Genomic DNA, 16939 nt, shown 5'->3' with positions numbered 1-16939 from the left:
TGCTAATGGCTTAAGGGTGAAATATGCAATGAATTGCATAGAAAAACAGCCTATTATAAAATGGCTTGTACCAAGCGATAATTAATCAACAGTCTGGAAAAAACTGTGTAAGTTTTTATCAGTGGTTGATACTGGAGATGATAAGGTGGCAAATATGAAGGTATGATGACAACAAAAGCCAAACCATTAGGGAACAATGTAATCATGGAGTTTGAGAACAACTAAGAAGACAGAGAAAAGTGAAGTATTGGAAGTAAGCTGAAATAAATTGATGCTACGGTGTTAACAGCTGGCTGCCTGTGAGATAGGCTGCATCTGCTTGGACTACACCTTCCACCAAATTTTTGCTGAAACATGTTGTGGACTTAGCAGTGTGTCTCAAGGTGTCTCGTAGGTGTCTCAAGTGGAAATGGCTCCCATAGACATGGATGAATTAAAATAGAAAAACTGCCTATGGAGCAGGAGAAGGCTACTGGAGAGTGGCAACTGAGGGAAACTCTTGGCTTTCTCTCATGGTCACCTGCTTTTAAAGCAGAAAGATTCTTTATCTGCAGTTGCTCTCAAGGAGGGTTTAGAAAGAGGTAATATTTCTGAAGATCTATTGAAAACTGAAGGAATGGAAGAGAGTTAGTGTGAGCATTGGATTTGGTCTTCTGTTTAGCCAAAGGACCTGAACTGCTTGGTGGCAGCTCTGCAAACTGAGCACTTGCTTCTGTGGTTTTTGTTGTACCCTTGCATGAGACCAGCTATTGATTATGACGCCTTGACATAATAAAACCATGCTGTTATTTGAATAAATTTGAGCTGGATGTGAATAATTTTGATATATATGAATAGATTATGTGGTAACACAGTACCACTATTCTGCTCTTTATGTTTTAGGCTTTATTTGTACAGCTGTAGTCTGAGTCTGCAACCTTTTGTCATCAATATTTAGGTCTGTAGAGAAAATGTTATAATGTATGGCACAATATATTTGCTGAAACTGAGTAAAATATTACAGTTCCATAAATTGAAGGAAAAAAAGTTTGTGTTTTTTTTGTCTTTGGTAAAGTCATGGATTTATTGGGTTAAAAAAATTAAAATCATCCTGATGAATACTGTGTTAGTCTGGCATTGGAGAGCAGGGAAGGAGGGAAGCTGCTCCTCTGTCGTGCTCTCAATGTCTTCTCCGCTGAGGGTTGTGCAGAGCACGGAGCAGACTGCTGGGTCGTGCCTCGTACGTGTGCACACCAGCACCCCACTGCGCACAGTGGGTATAGCTGCTCGTGCCCTGTGCAGCACTGTCCTCTGCACCAGATAAGGTGGAAATCCTGGGGAGGGAGGAGAAGACGTGGTCATGCAATGGAAAAAAAAAACATATGGCAACGGGGCAGATGTAATTCAAGTCTTATACATACCTTCGTTTGGCATTATATAGTTTCTAGGGGCTGGGTACTGGAATGTGACTTGACTGTTTTCAGGCTTTTTTTTTTTGTTACTTTAGTGCATCAATTCTAAGTCAATTTTGATGAAAATGAAGGTAATTCAGTGTCTGTTAAGATCCTCAGACACTCAAAAAAGGGCTTACTGTAACTCTAAGAAGATTTTTTTAAAAATAATCATTAAATCAGAATTAAATTTGTGTTGTTTATGTGTCTTCTCCTAATTCTTTGTGATCACATGCTGATTGTTTTGTCTTCCAGGCAGATTTTCGTGGTAATGTGTCATCTGTTTGTGTGTGAAGAAGTGTAAAATGACTAATTCTTTCTACTATTTACATTCATAAAGTAACAATCTTAGTTTTGTTCTTGAAGTGACTGCTAAAATCCTTCTGTGGAAACACTAGAATGAGACAATTAAATCATTGGTCCTAAGCATTTATGCGTTAGCAGTGTTACATAATTTACCTAACAAAACAAAATTACCTTGGCAAGATTGCCTTTCCTGTGAACTTAAAATTGCTTTCATGATTTTTATACCTTCCAGGGCTGAAAGGAGAGATTTCTGGAGAGAGGAATAGATTTTTATGTATTTTAATGCATAAATATATACACAAATACATTGATTAATTTTTTTTGACAGTTGAAAGGAGGAGGCGTAAGAGGGGAAGAGTTTACATAAGAATTTCAACTTATTGGTGCTTTTTACTATCTGAGGATGACACATCCTGGATTTCTCCGCTGTAAAGATGAGCAATAATTTGCAAGTATCTAAAAATCCAGTTTGCAAGTCTTAGAAGGCGTCTGGATTTCTCCGAGGTGGTGCATGTGATGTGGGAATACTTCTGCCCAAGGCAGGACAAGCAGCTGTTTTGTTGGACTGTATTTTGCTTGGCTCTTTGGGTTGGTGCATCTCCTGGCCTTACAGCAAGTTAGCAGTTGAAGCTCCTGATCTTAAAAGCACAGATATCTAGAAGTAACTCTATTAGCAGATGCTGCAGGTAGGCAGGGATGCAAGGAGGAGCTTGACTGATGTACAATAGGGTGAGAGGTTCACAACAGCGTGTGAAGTAGGTCTGCCCGGCTGAAGCTGAGTAAGCGTAGCTGGCCAGGGAATGGCACTTTGTAGGAGAATCTAGGTCCTGGGCTTTGTTTTGCTTGCTGGGAAGGACAGAGTGGCTTGGTTCTGTTGGCTTTCCATGCTCTTCTGCAACTCTGCGTTTGCTTTATAAATGCCATATGTTGTATTCCAGAGGGGTAGTGTATTTGTTAAGATGCCTATTTGCTTAGGAAGTCTTTGCTTATGGGAAGCAGCAGACTTGAAGATCTGGGAAGCGCTTTGCAGCCAAAGAGACATCCTGACACTGCTCCTGTGTGTGTCCGTGCTCCTTGTTGCTGGACGGGCTCCTCACGGAGGTCCTGCTGGCATCGCTTGCTCCTGTTAGCCTTCTGGCAGCTGAGTTGGATCATGGTGAATTATTTTCCTGCTCCTGGAGAAATCCTCATTACAAATACAGCTGTTAAAGAATCTGGTAACTGGCTGTCAGAAGCGCCTTAATTTCTTGGTTGCCTTTTATCTGGATAAATTCCGACATTTTTCCTGGAATTTTAGGAGGAGGGCAGCCAGGGTTTCTTTAGCATAGTTAAGCAGCACAGATGTGTGTACATTAAATCTGTGTGTGTATAGTGTGGTTTCCGATGTTCCAACTCAAATACCTTTTTGATTTAACATTAAGAAGTAACTGATTGCTTTATCAAACGGACAAGAATTGCGTCTTTTCCTGGATAGTCTTCAACACTCTTGAGAAATTAATGGCAGTTTCAGAATTTATGAAGGGCAAAGAAATAGTATTCTGTGATTCAAAGAACTAATTAGAAGTAAACGCCTGTGGGTATTGGGTCATGTGTGTGTGTCCTCCCTCCCCCCCGTACGTTTTAGGAGAATTAGAGGAAAATTTAATAATTGCTTTCAATTTTACAGGCATCCAGCATCAAGCGTGAAATGACCTTCCCTGCATTTCAACAGGAGGATGTAAAAAGTGACATCAGTCAAAAACTGCCAGACCAACAGTTTCTCCTGTTCACCACAAAGGAGGAAGATTTAAAAACAGCAGAGACCAAAAAAACAAACAGAGCTCATGAGTATGAAAAGGAAAACACTCGTTCTGTTTGTCTTCTGGAACAGAAGCGCAAGGTTGTTTCTTCAAATATTGATGTGCCTCCAGCAAGGTAAGGAGAGTTGGATTTTTTTTTTTGTTTTGTCTTAAGCTTTTTTTCTTTTTTTTTCTTGCCCCCCCCCTTTTTTTTTTCTTTTTTTAAATGAGATATTGGAGGCAAGTTGGTAAGCAGTGCTATGAACCGGTAAGACTAGTATTCGTGTCTAAGCAGTCCAAAGTCAATCACAACTCCACTATTTGAGAGATCTGCTAGAAAATTGAAAACAGTATTAGCAGAAACTGAGACCATCTGCAGTGTAGGACTTTGTATTGCTTTTGCAGTGTTTTTGCTTTTAGAACGTGCTGCAACCGAGGTACTCTCAGAAGAGGACATGTCTTAACAGGAAGAGATTATTTTGACCCAGCTTCACCCTGAGAAGTAATCTTCTAATTAGACACAGAATCATCTTACTTGCTAGCAGATTTTTTTTTTATTTTTTTACTGTCATACTTGCAACCACTTTATACTCATGGGAGTGTGCAGTTACTTATGCTGTATAGTGAGAATATAGTATCTTATGTTCTGTTGTATCCCTGTATAGGTATACAGATAGGTCATAATGTAGTCTATGAAATGAATTGATAGAAAATAGTGGTGAGAAAAGGCCAATGTAGGGAAATAAAATTTGTACAAAGTGGGGATTTGAGGAGTGTTTTTAAATTTATTGTTTCTTGAGGATCTGTTGTGAATACACATAAATGTGTCTTCAGCATTCACATCTAGGTAGTGATATTTTTAATTATAAACTATTTATAGGGAATGATTTTGAGAAAAATAATTGTTCTTTAATCTGAGACTTGATGTACGTGACAGCAAGAAATTAAAGGTTTATTTGTCTATTTTTTTTTTCCTTCCTGATATTTAAGTGGAATAATAGTAAAAGAAGGAGAAACTGAGAATTTCATGCTGGCTAGTGATGTAAAGAGAAAAGGCTTGAAAATACAGAGTCTAGAACCTTGAACTTTGGGGAAAGACTTCGCTGCTTTGAGAGAGAAAAGGAATGAGTCCTCTAGGAAATGCTGAACATCAGTATAAAAGAAACATATCCAGTAATGCTAAGCAGACTTGCTTCTATCAGTGGTGAAAAACTGACAACAAATTGAGTATTCTGTGTTGCAAGATGACAAGTGCTTTTTCTTTTTGTTTTTCATGATTTTGTGTTGGCATCAGTTTATTTGCAAAGAGCTTTTCTATCCTTCCTGGTAAATTCACTTGCACATAATATTCAGTGAAACACCTTCTGAGTTCATAGTGTTACTTAAAAAATATATGTAGTCAGACTGAATGTTTTGTTGTTTTTTGGTTTATTTGCTTTCTAAAAACCAACATAAATCAGCAGGTTCTGCCACATTGTCCAGAATAGGATGACCGTTGTTTTTCTCTGGCTTTCATAGATGGCACTTGTGAAAACCGTGAAGTTCAGAAGCGTTTTTGTCCCCATATATTGCTAGTAAAAAGCTATGCATTAAAAGCTTGAAAATGTTAGGATACTGATTTGAGATTTTCACCAGTAATCAACCCTGTAATAGCTGAGTGGCCTTCTCGTTCGACCTTATGTGTCTCAGACCAAATAGGATCATCAGAAAATTCAGGTCAGCAGGAACCTCAGGAAGTCACCCAGTCCAACCTCCTGCTCAAACCACATGTTAGCATTTCCGTTTTACAATTCAGGCAGCCAAGATACAGGATTTAAGTGCCTTTTTGTGTGGCTTCGTACAGCCGGTCCACTTGAAGAAGTAGTCAAGCTCCCCTTTTCTGTAAGATCTGAAGATCACCCTTCCTTGGAGAGATGGTTGTTTTTTCCCCAACAAGGTGGAAAGAGGATGAGTAAACGTCTTTAATGCCTTCTTAAGACTAATTGTAACACCAGTTGTGACCTCAGGATAATTAAGATGATAGGAAATAAGTTCATTTGCAAAGATGTCTTCTAAAATTGTTCTTTGTTTCCATATTTTGTTGGGAACAGATAAATGATCGTATTGTGTTGTTGTATGTTTTCAGACGTGCAGGTTGAGCTGCTGCATTATGGCAGAATTAGGGAACGAAGTAGAAGACAAACCTGGAGTCTAAATTCAATAGCGTGATAAACATCTCGGTCACTCTTGCTACAGTTTTGCAGACAAGCTTAAGTTTCAGTTTTAATCAGTTTAAATCTGAGGTGAATTATTGGGCCATTTGTCCTTAAAAGACAGAAAGAACACTAAAACCTTCGCTTGGATCTTTGCTTGATCTTCCTAAATACTGGTTGTTGTAATGAGGGGAATGCCCAGGCTCTCTTTTCAGCACAGTTTGATCTCTAAGTCATATTCTCTGAGAAGTGAGAGCCCATGCATTTGATGTTTCTCTGCCTCTTTATAAGACCCTTCCAGTCTTCTGTCTAGGACTGCGCTAATGGAGTTGCATGTTCGCCAGAGGTGAATTCTTCCTCCCTTGTCTCCTGGCAGGACAACTTGGGTCGACTGTCCTCTCCTCTGATGAGAACATCCATCTGCCCTTGCAGATTTGTCGTATCCAATTGTGGAAGGTCATCTTGAATTAATCAGATGATGTTTACAAAAGCGTGGGAGAAATAAAGGATTTAGTATGATCTTCAGTTTCTTATTGCTACGTACAGCCTCTTTACAAAAACTTTCAGCTATTGTTTTGAAGTAGAAAAATGCTATGAAAACGCAACTTGCTATTTATTTTATTCTAAAACCTTATTGGAGCTGAGAAGGTTAGCTACTTCGCTTCAGATGCCAAAGCAAAGGGTAATATTAAATTTTGCAGTATTCCTCTAAACCAGGAAAATATGTAAGTGGTTTTCAGACGGAAGTTTTTCTTACTGCAGAATCCTTATTAACAAGGGCATACGAGTATCTCCATAAGAGCTCTGAAAAAGTGTCTGCAAAAGAGCTGGTAACACGGATAAGTATGTTTCACTTTGACCACAAAATGAAACAAAGCAAATCCCATCTTACCTCTTTTTTTTAAGGATCTGAGTGAATAAGAATGAAAATCTTGTGAGGCACTGTATCCAAAATAACTAAAAGTTCAGAAAACACCAGCATAATAAACGCTGCTTCTGAGGCATTCAGCCACAAGACTTCCGTTATTGCTTATAAATTCTGAAGTTTTAGAAATGTGAAAATACGTTAACTGAGTCCCTGGTGTTTCGGGTGACTGGGAGTCAGGTGCATTAAAGTTACAGTAGATGGAACTGTAGAACAGGGACAGCCTGGTACCCATCTCACATGTGCGTGCAAGAGAACAAGAAACAATGGCAAACACGGACACTTTAGAGTTTTGTTTTTCAATGATATCTGAAGAGAAGGGGTAGATCCATACTTATTAGTAGACCAACAGTTATGGACTTGCCGGGAATGTGAAAGGGGTGGGTTTGGGTTCTTCCATTGTTGTGTTTGGAGCAAGGACCTGAACTGGGGTCTCCGGTGTACAAAGGAGGTGTCTTAACCATCGAAGTCCTGACATGTTCAAGGTGCTTCGTAGGGCAGCTATTTAAAGTAATAGTGTCAGGCTAAATGTAGCAGCCCTGAAATAAATATTTTATTGCACGCAGGACAATTTTAGTATTGAAATGAAAATAAATTTTAAAGTTCGTTGTTTACATTTTCTATTTCATCTTGCAAAAATACTGCAGACCTTTTTCTCTACGTTATGTGCTGTACTGGAAGCGTCTCTTGGATTAAAATAGGAGGAGACCATGACTTTCTTGTACTTATTTTTATGTTTTGGAATGTAAAAACGAAATCAGAGGTTAACAGCGTTAAGTCTTTCCCTTTTCAGATTTCTTCATTTGGTCATTTTGAACAAAATTTATATGAGTTATATGACTTTCCTACTTCTGAAATTCAGATAAGCATAAATGAAACAGTTCAGCTTGAGTAGATGAATTATTTAATATAATAAGGAGATTTTAATTACTTACTTTCCCATTAAAGTTTAAATTTGTTGGTGGTTTTGGTGCATAAAGGACTGCTGTCTTGGAGAAAGAGATCTGACTACTTGACTACATACTGCAATTATCTCTGAGAATTGAGATGTTATCTGTACAACAGAGGAGAGCACCCTTTAGATTGACCTCCAGTTCAAATATGAGCGATCAAACACAGCCCAGATCCCTAGGATCTGAGTAGTGAAAGGTCATTTTCTAAAAAGAGAGTGGTGTCACTGAGGGACTAATTGCCTTGTCTTGTGGGCAGAAGCAAGCACAGGTCTACCAGTGTTTCTGGCAGCTACATCTGTAGAGGTCAGATGTAATCAAAGACAGTCCCCAGCAGGCAGTGATGTGGAAGTTAACGGAGCCTTTTTGCTCATTTGTATTTTCATAGGTTACTTATCATAATGCACACTTACTCCCAAAGCAAGTCAACAAGAAAGACGGCAAAAAGCCTGGGCTGCTGATACGGTAGGTGTGAGGGGATGAGTCATGATGTAGGGACCCAGTGCAGGTCAGACATGTGGGGAACAGCTTCTGCCTCAGAGGATGAGGCTGGAAGAGTGGGCGATGGATAGCAAAAAATGAAGTTTCTTTTTTTTTTTTTTTGAGCTGCAAATGGAGTGAAAAGGTCCTTTTAGGGTCAAGTGTTTTGATCAGCTGTAGCTGGAAAACCTTCAAAACTGATATGCATTAGCGTCAGAAGTGGTGTCCATTCTAGTGTCCCAGAAAGGAGTAACTGGAAACATCCAAAAGGTTAAGGGAATTAGAGAAAGAACTAGGCAGGCATCACTCCCACCCCTCCGATGAGTGGGAGTGTTTGAGTGGTTTTGCTTTTGTTAACCTTTTGCTAGATGACCTCAAGATCGTGCCTGACTAATTTGGGCAAAGGGCAGTGCAAAGGATACAAATCGTGCCTGACTAATTTGATGGCCTTCTATGATGAGGTTACAGCATTGATGGATAGGGGAAGAGCAACTGACATCGTCTACCTGGACTTATCCAAAGCATTTGATACTGTCCCACACGACATCCTTGTCTCTAAACTGGAAAGACATGGTTTTGATGGATGGACCACTCGGTGGATAAGGAATTGGCTGGATGGTCACACTCAAAGAGTTGTGGTCAATAGTTCGATGTCCAAGTGGAGGCCAGTGACGAGTGGTGTTCCTTAGGAGTCAGTACTGGGGCCAGTGCTATTTAACATCTTTGTTGGTGACATGGACAGTGGGATCGAGTGCACCCTCAGCAAGTTTGCAGATGACACCAAGTTGTGTGGTGTTGTTGACACGCTGGAGAGAAGGGATGCCATCCAGAGCGACCTTGACAGACTTGAGAGGTGGGCCTGTGAGAACCTCATGAAGTTCAACAAGGCCAAGTGCAAGGTCCTGTACGTGGGTCGGGGCAATCCCAAGCACAAGTACAGGCTGGGCGGAGAATGGATTGAGAGCCGCCCTGAGGAAAAGGACTTGGAAGTACTGGTGGACGAGAAGCTCAACATGAGCCGGCAATGTGCACTTGCAGCCCAGAAAGCCAACTGTATCCTGGGCTGCATCAAGAGGAGCATGGCCAGCAGGTTGAGGGAAGTGATTCTGCCCCTCTACTCTGCTCTCGTGAGACTCCACCTGGAATACTGCTTTCAGCTCTGGAGTCTCCAACACAAGAAGGACATGGAGCTGCTGGAGCGAGTCCAGAGGAGGGCCACGAAGATGATCCGAGGGCTGGAACACCTCTGCTATGAAGACAGGCTGAGAGAGTTGGGGCTGTTCAGCCTGGAGAACAGAAGGCTCCAGGATGATCTTATAGCAGCTTTCCAGTACCTAAAGGGGGCCTACAGGAAAGCTGGAGAAGGGCTTTTTACAAGGGCGTGTAGTGACAGGACAAGGGCCAATGGATTTAAACTGAAAGAGGGGAGATTTCAATTAGATATAAGGAAGACATTTTTCACTCCGAGGGTGGTGAGGCACTGGAACAGGTTGCCCAGAGGAGTTGTAGATTCCCCATCCCTGGAAGTGTTCAAGGCCACGTTGGATGAGGCTTTGAGCAACCTGATGTAGTGGAGGGTTTCCCTGCCCATGGCAGGAGGGTTGGAACTAGATGATCTTTGAGGTCCCTTCCAACCCAAACCATTCTATGGTTCTAAAATATTGTGAAATTTGTGTTATCCCCTTGCCACATCATTCTCCGTTTCTCCAGTTCTCCTGTATCCTATCTTTTCTGAAAAAAAAGAAACAAACATAAACTTCCCAACTGCCTGACTTTTTCTACATTGTTTGTGCTTTTAAAGGACAAGCCAAAGCTAAACCTCAGCTGCTTAAGCACTTCCTATCGAGTGAAAATAGCTATTGTGCAATAAAACCTTCTAGTTCCTGTGCCCTTCTGGTTCGCTGCTGTTAAGCAGTGACATTTGCCATGACAAGAATAGACTAGATTTTACTATCTTCTGTTTCTTTTATATATATAAAAAAAGTTGCTCAATTACTGCAAAATTACTTTTTATTCATGTAACTATACTTTATCTACTAATTGGTTTATAATTTAATGGAAGAGTATGTGAAGTAGTTGAAATAATGTAAATGAAACGTCTCTAGAAATTCTCTGCCTCGTTGCCTCTTTAGATCCTTCTAGAATAGCTACAGAAATCTGTAGCAGAATGAATTGCAGCCATGTTGTCTGACCACTGTTGTAAAGAAGCAGTAGAGGCAGTGTTGTGTTTTCGTCCATAAATGATTTCCTTGCCTGGTCTCTCCAGGAACGTAGCTCTGAGCGACCTTCTGATTCGAGAGTCTGTTGTTGATCTGTAAGGCCTGCTGGGCGTGATTGATTATGCATCGTGTGTTTCAATGGAAACATTTGCATGTTTTCATAGCCAAAACTCTCCAGGAGCCTGACTCTCAGATCAAAGGCAGTATCTGCTTAACTATGCTATCCTCACGAGGAGGACTTCCCAATCTACTCACAGAGGGAAGAACCTGATGATCAAGTTGCATTTTTCTGTTTATCCAGACATGTTGTTTATTCATTGATTGTCTTCTGTGATGTTTCTCCATCTGTTTTAGAAGGCTCCTTATTTCTCCTTGGGGAAGCTCCTTTCCTATATCCCTCTCAGTTTCGGCAGAGGAGATTGATAGCGCAACTTCAGAGGGGCATCAACTATTTGTTGGCTGCTGAGGCTTTTCGGTCAAATGGGTGAAAACAAAAGGCCAAGAAACCAGGCTGTGCTTCAGGTTTACTGACTGTAGCTCTGCGAACTTCTGAGCTCTCTAGCTTTCCTCCTAGCCCAACAGCACTTCACTGGGGTATGATTTTTTTCCTCTTTTTTTTCACCACCCCAGAGGCTGAGTGCTCCTGTTTAAGTTTATTTTCTGTACATTCATGATAGTTAGAAACTTTGAAAACAATAGTGTTTAATGTAATGAGAATTACTCCCAGAGTCATTCCCAGATTTCAGGGCTTCTGTAAAAATGTTGGTAGTTGGCAGTATCACATGTTCAAAAGCAAGCCTCTCCAAATAGCCACACCAGCTAATTATTGTAGCAGTAAATTGTTGCTTTGTTTTGCTAGACTTCTTCAGTTAAATATGTGTGCAGCTTGATTGGATTTCACCCAAGCAGTCATTAGAGCTTGATTATGTTTAATATTGATAGTAAACTGCTTGTCATGGTCTGCTGCAAAAAGGTGGGGTGCCTTCTAGGTTCTGACTGTTAACGGGAAAAAGAGGCTTATCCAAAGAGCAACCAGAGAATCGATCTGTTAGCACATTTTGAAGTAAAAAACTATATATCTCTTGATGCTGTTTTCTAATACTAAATTTTCTTTGCATTCTAGAAGAACTTTATATGTACTTTAAGCTCTAGATGCCTTTGATCTGCCTGCAGCATGCAAAAGCAGCGTAGCAGGAGCTTTTCTTTGAAAAGTGTAGATGATTAAATTGCAAATAAGAACTCTGCAGGTAGCAACTGCAGAGCCAAACCAGAACTCCAAAAGTCACCTTGCTCATTTAACTGGAATGTCATTTTCCAGATTACTTGCCTGAGTGTGTGTAGTGTTTGTTGCCATGATAGCTGAACCTGCTTCTCATCACAAATGCTGTCATCTGTCTTGGCATGAAAACTTGCCAACTGTTGGAAACTCACCTTTCAAGTGGTGAGATGGATCAAGTCTCAGGAGTGCTGGAGAACCAAGGACGCACTCAGTAGGGCTGTCTCATTCAAAGAGCGGATGAACATAGGGATGGTTGAGCTTGTTAGAAATAAGATTGGATTTCATAGCCAGGTGGTACCAGCTCAGGCATTAACATTCAGAAATCCCCACTGCCAGAAAGCCACAGCTGTATGTTGGGTAGGATCACTTGTTGAAAAAGATGTAATAACTCCTGCTGTAGAAAAATTTACTCTGAAAGTGGGCATAATGTACCTTTATTTTTAGTGGACTTTTGTTAGTTCCTCCATTTCTCTCCTTTGTGTGCTACTATACGAATATCTGAGAGTTTTGAGATACCTTAACTGTATTACTGACATTCCTACAACCATCATGTTCAATCAGTTGCAGCTTGTAGAGGAACCAATTGTGTGACTAGCACAATTTATTCTTTCATAAGCAGTCTTAGATATGCTGGCTGGCCTCTGCAGCAGAGTTTTGGCAACATCATGTTCTTGTTAAGTGTAAATTTTGGATGAGTTAACATTACTCTTGAGGTATTTTTTCCCAGTAATGTTCGAAGCAGAGGGAATATTAATCTCATTAATAAAAGAAAGTGCTCTTTCTGTTCTTTACTCATAATGTTTTGCATTTGATAGTGATTTTCACACAATTTGGTATAATGGCAACTACGTGTGGTTGTGGTCTTTGAGCCTAATTACTATACTTGATCCTGTGAGAGCAGGGTATGATTTAAGAGTGATGGACCTCGCAAGAATACAGTGAGTAGGACAGGAAAGGCTTGAGGGTCGAGATAAGAACAGGGGAGGATCACCCATCAACCATGGCCCTGGACAAAACAAACTCAGCTTGGGGACAAATCAATTTAATTTGTTGACAGTCACATCAGAGAGGATGCTGAGAAACAAAGCCAGATCTTAAAAACACCTTCCCTCACCCCTCCCCTTCCTGGCTCTACCTCCTCCCCTGCAGCAGTGCAGGGGGATGGGGTTTGTAGTCAGTTTGTCACACATTGTTTATATTGCTTCTTCCTCTGCAGGGGGACGACTCCTTAGACTTCCCTGCTCCAATGTAGGGTCTCTTCCCATGTTGAGACAGTTCTCTACGAACTTCTCTGACAGGAGTTCTTTCCACAGAATCCTGTCCTTACCTATCTGACTGCTCCAGCACAGGCTTTTCCCACAGAATCACGGCTTCTTAGGGTGCAGCCACCCACTGTGGTGTGGGGTCCTCCACAGGCTGCAGATGCATCTCTGCTTCACCTTCAGTGGGGTCCTTCCCACGGAGACAATCCTCTACAAACTCCCTTGAGTGCAGGCATCTCTGCTTCAGTGTGGGGTTCTCCATGGGCTGTGAGTGGATCTCTGCTCCACCGTGTCTCTCAGGGGCTGCAGGGGAATCCCAGCTGTGGCACACCTCCTCCCACTCCATCTTCACTGACCTGGGGTCCGCCTAGCTGTTTCTCTCACATCTCACTCCTCTCTCCAGCCATGATGGGCCCAACCAGCCCAACGAACCTTGGCAGTCCTGGCAGGACGAACTCGGCCCAGCGGGTGCCCTGGGAGCGGGGCGCTTCGGAGCTCTCTGAGCCGTGCCAGTGCGGCCATCTCCATTGGAGTGGTGGCAGCCCAGCGCGGGCAGCCACCAGCCTGGGAAGCCACAGGGGCCACAGAGCCCCTCCTGCCTCCCCCCTCTCTCCGCTGCAGGTCCCGCATGGCACTGGTTTCTTTGTCCCTGCTTAAATATGTTACTCACAGAGGTGCTGATTGACTTGGACCTGGCCAAGGACGGGTCATTTGGAGCCAGGGAAGCTTCCAGCAGCTAATTACAGGGAGGGACCCTGTAAGCTCCTCCCCTGCTATCAAAACCCCACTGCATAAACCCAGCACGCCCATATGTACACACACGCATATATAAATGAATTTTATATTTCGCAGGAAAATCCCATATTCAAAGCACTGCTGAGAAAGATTTATCTTCAGCCATAGAAGTATAACTACTTCTCTTTAAAATGTTCTACCACTGGTAGCCAAGACAAAAGGCTAAATAATTTTATGTCTGTGATGGAAGTTGCCAATGGACAATGATCTCATTACCAAGGAAATTTCAATGAATTCCTCTAATGTGGCGCGGAGGAGAAATGTGTCCTTAATCTGCAGTGACTATTAGGCCCTGGTTCTTGAAGAGCTGCATTCAGTGAGCGATGCTGCTTTATCTGTTAGCCATTGCTGTGAATGCACAGCTTGTTCTCAGCTCTTCAGTTCCCTTAAAAAATGGAGTGTAGTTTCAAAACACTCTTCAACAGCAGGCAATATTCAATAAGAGTAATTTCTTTGTGGTTTGTGTTAGCTGTATCACAAAAAAAATTCCTCTTGAAATGCCATCTGTGCTGAGAAAAAGAAAAAGTCAATGGGTGCATGGTCTATAACTTCTGTATCTGTGAAACGTGCAAGAATGTGTTACCATGTATATGGTTACATAGATTACATACATCATAGCTATAATTTTATTTAAATGCTATAAAATGAAAATATTCTAGTTTATGCAGTGGTATTTGATGTTGTGTCATTGGTGTCAGGAAAGACATGAAGCTTGCCTTTCTGAGAGAAGTTGTATCACTGATTGTTATTTGTAAAATATTTTTAGAAATTTCTATCTTAATTCCTTTAGCATCGTCTCCATGAAAACATTAATTTTACACATTTTTAAAAGAGGGAGGTGGAAAGTGTGACTTTTTTCCATTTATAGTAATATGCTTGAATTGCCTGTACACGGATTTTTCAGTTTTGTTTGTATCCCTAAGACAACTACACTACTACTGAAAGTCATCTAACCCTATTGATTTCATGAGTTGTGTATAGTGTATAATTGGTTTGTATAAATGAAAGGCTATTTTAAAGGTGCCTTTTATGAATTTCTATAAGAAAGATTGTCTGATTTATATGATGGTTTATATGCATCAGGTACCTGTTTTACCTATTACTACTTCAGTTTTTGTGACAACAGGATGTTGTCAGAAAATGTAGGACTTTGAAATATCAGTATCTAGATTATCTACTTGAAAATGTAGGACACTTTGAAATATCAGTATCTAGATTATGATATGTATGTAAATTAGATTTTTCTAACAGGTTCTTTTTCTTTGAAGCAGAACCACATCCGCCTATGGTTTTAGTAATCTGCGTGGTTTAGTATATGCTTCAACTCTTCCCTTTTTACTCCCTGATTATTTTGGGAAAATGGTGGAATGGAAATATTGCTAGGTACACAAGGTCTGCATGAAGCAACTACAATTTTTGATAAGTTGCTAGACTTTCCAAATAAAATATCCTTTGACTTTGTTACCAAAGCAGCACTTGACAGCGTTGTATTGCGCTAGATGTGTACTGCAAGTACACCTGCAGTGTGACTTTTGTTCCCTGTGGAAAGTCTAGTTCTATACCCAGCTGAATGACTGCTTTTTGGAAGCTAGCAAGAGTTAACCTGTTCTGTTCAATATATTTTTAATACCTACTGAATGACTAGTTCAGTTTTCTCTTCTCAAGCCAAGAATAAAAAATAATTTTTGTTTGTATACACTAGCCAAGCTCACTATGTAAGGAGTTTTGCGATTTTGCACGGGTCTGTATTTTAAATTCTGCCGCAGGAATTCCTGCAAGTGATCTGATACTGTGTTTGTCAAGTAACCCTGGGCCGTCTGTGCTTGATACCCAGTGAACTGAACAGAGGTAGCAGTATCTTCAGTGGACCAGGAGGAAGTTGTGTGTGAAGCATGAACTTCTGCCATTAGTGGTCCTAGCAGAGAAAGCACATCTCGAAGTACCTTGCTTTTCCATCCATAGAGTAAAAGATAAAATGAGATGAGACATTTTGCTAAAAATATATAATATTCCCAAGCAAGGGTATGTTTACACTTTGTATAGAGCCAACATTTAGAAACATAACTTTGTTCTCATTTTGGGATAAAACATTCACTGTTGGTGGCTGTGTATGTGAAATGGTTTGTTTGATAACCACATCTTCAAAATAGCCTCCTTTGGGATCTGAGGGGAAAAAATACACAATAACATTGCCAGAATACATTAGTGTTTCTTTAATTATATATGATACTAAGTTCTAGGTATCTGAGAGTTGTCCTTGCTTCTCTCCAGGAGCATACCAGAAGCCCACGTGTGGCTGGACGCCTGAGCTGTGTTGTCCTATGGAAACAGTTGTCTTCTGCAGTGTCAACATTGGCATAATGCATTGAGGCTGCTACTGTGTTGACACATGGATGTTTTTAGTAATAGCAACATTCCATATGGTAAACTGAGTCAATAGTCAATTGATGCTTTTAAGGAATTATTCTCATATTGTAATACTATTGCTGCTCATTTGATTTGGTTTATTACCCAAACCTTAATGCCTTGGTCATTTCTTTGCGGAGGGACAGGCTGATATTTCCACCACCAGCAGCAGAGGTACTGTCATTATGGTCAGCTTTATAATGAAGTAGAACCTGTGTTTAGGTAATGCTTTCCCCAGGAAAACCCCTGTTAAAATACTTTGTAGTCTTTTACTTAATTTTGTATTTGAAGGACAGTCTTCATCCCATACTGTGCTCCCAAAATAAAGCTCTCTACTGTGTCTGCCTACTCTCCCCCTTTATCTTCATTTGGATCATCGCATCCAATTCATTCCTCCCTTGAAGCTGAGGCAGACAGTGAAGTAAGGTTTAAAAAAAGGCATTTAGAACTATTTTGATATTTCTTTATAATGAAAAGTTTCTGTGAAAAAAGGTTTGATGCCACTTCCTGGTAAGTCTATGCTGATGATTTAGAAAGAATATTTTGGCTGTTTTTTCCTAACTTGTTAACTCCTGAGAACTGCATCCTGAAGTCATGGATCTTTGTGTTATTAATGTTGTCTTGGATTAAATGATTTGGCCTTCCCTCTTCCCTCTCTTCTCTAAATCGGCAATAGTGGGGCTATTAGTCTGGGGCATTCTCATACTCTCTCTTGCTTCTCAATGTTGCTTAGTTGATTTTACATAATGGTGGTTGCTTTTATAGGGTTCACCAGGCCCTTGGCTTCAAGGTTGCAGATGTAATTCTCACAGTAAGTGCAGAGTAGCTACTAAATACTATTTTTTTTATGTGTTTATATATACATACATACACACACACACGTGTAATTAGAGTGCAAGCGTGGGTTTGCGTGACAT

The 16939-nt window shown here is 40.7% G+C and overlaps 1 protein-coding gene across 1 annotated transcript in view; it reads left to right on the top strand.

Annotated features, from left to right (window-relative positions):
• Window positions 1–3408: 3408 nt before the first annotated feature.
• The window catches only part of ZNF704 (zinc finger protein 704), a 72602-nt gene continuing 59071 nt past the window's right edge, over window positions 3409–16939 (top strand). Inside the window, exon 1 of the mRNA XM_009990617.2 lies at window positions 3409–3650. Within this exon, the coding sequence (XP_009988919.1) occupies window positions 3424–3650 (227 nt within the window). The 5' untranslated portion in view covers window positions 3409–3423. The remainder of the gene's footprint in view (window positions 3651–16939) is intronic.

Source organism: Tauraco erythrolophus, chromosome 3 (genome assembly GCF_009769465.1).
Source record: "Tauraco erythrolophus isolate bTauEry1 chromosome 3, bTauEry1.pri, whole genome shotgun sequence".
Classification (NCBI taxonomy): Eukaryota; Metazoa; Chordata; class Aves; order Musophagiformes; family Musophagidae; genus Tauraco; species Tauraco erythrolophus.
This window is presented reverse-complemented; position numbering and strand designations above follow the sequence as displayed.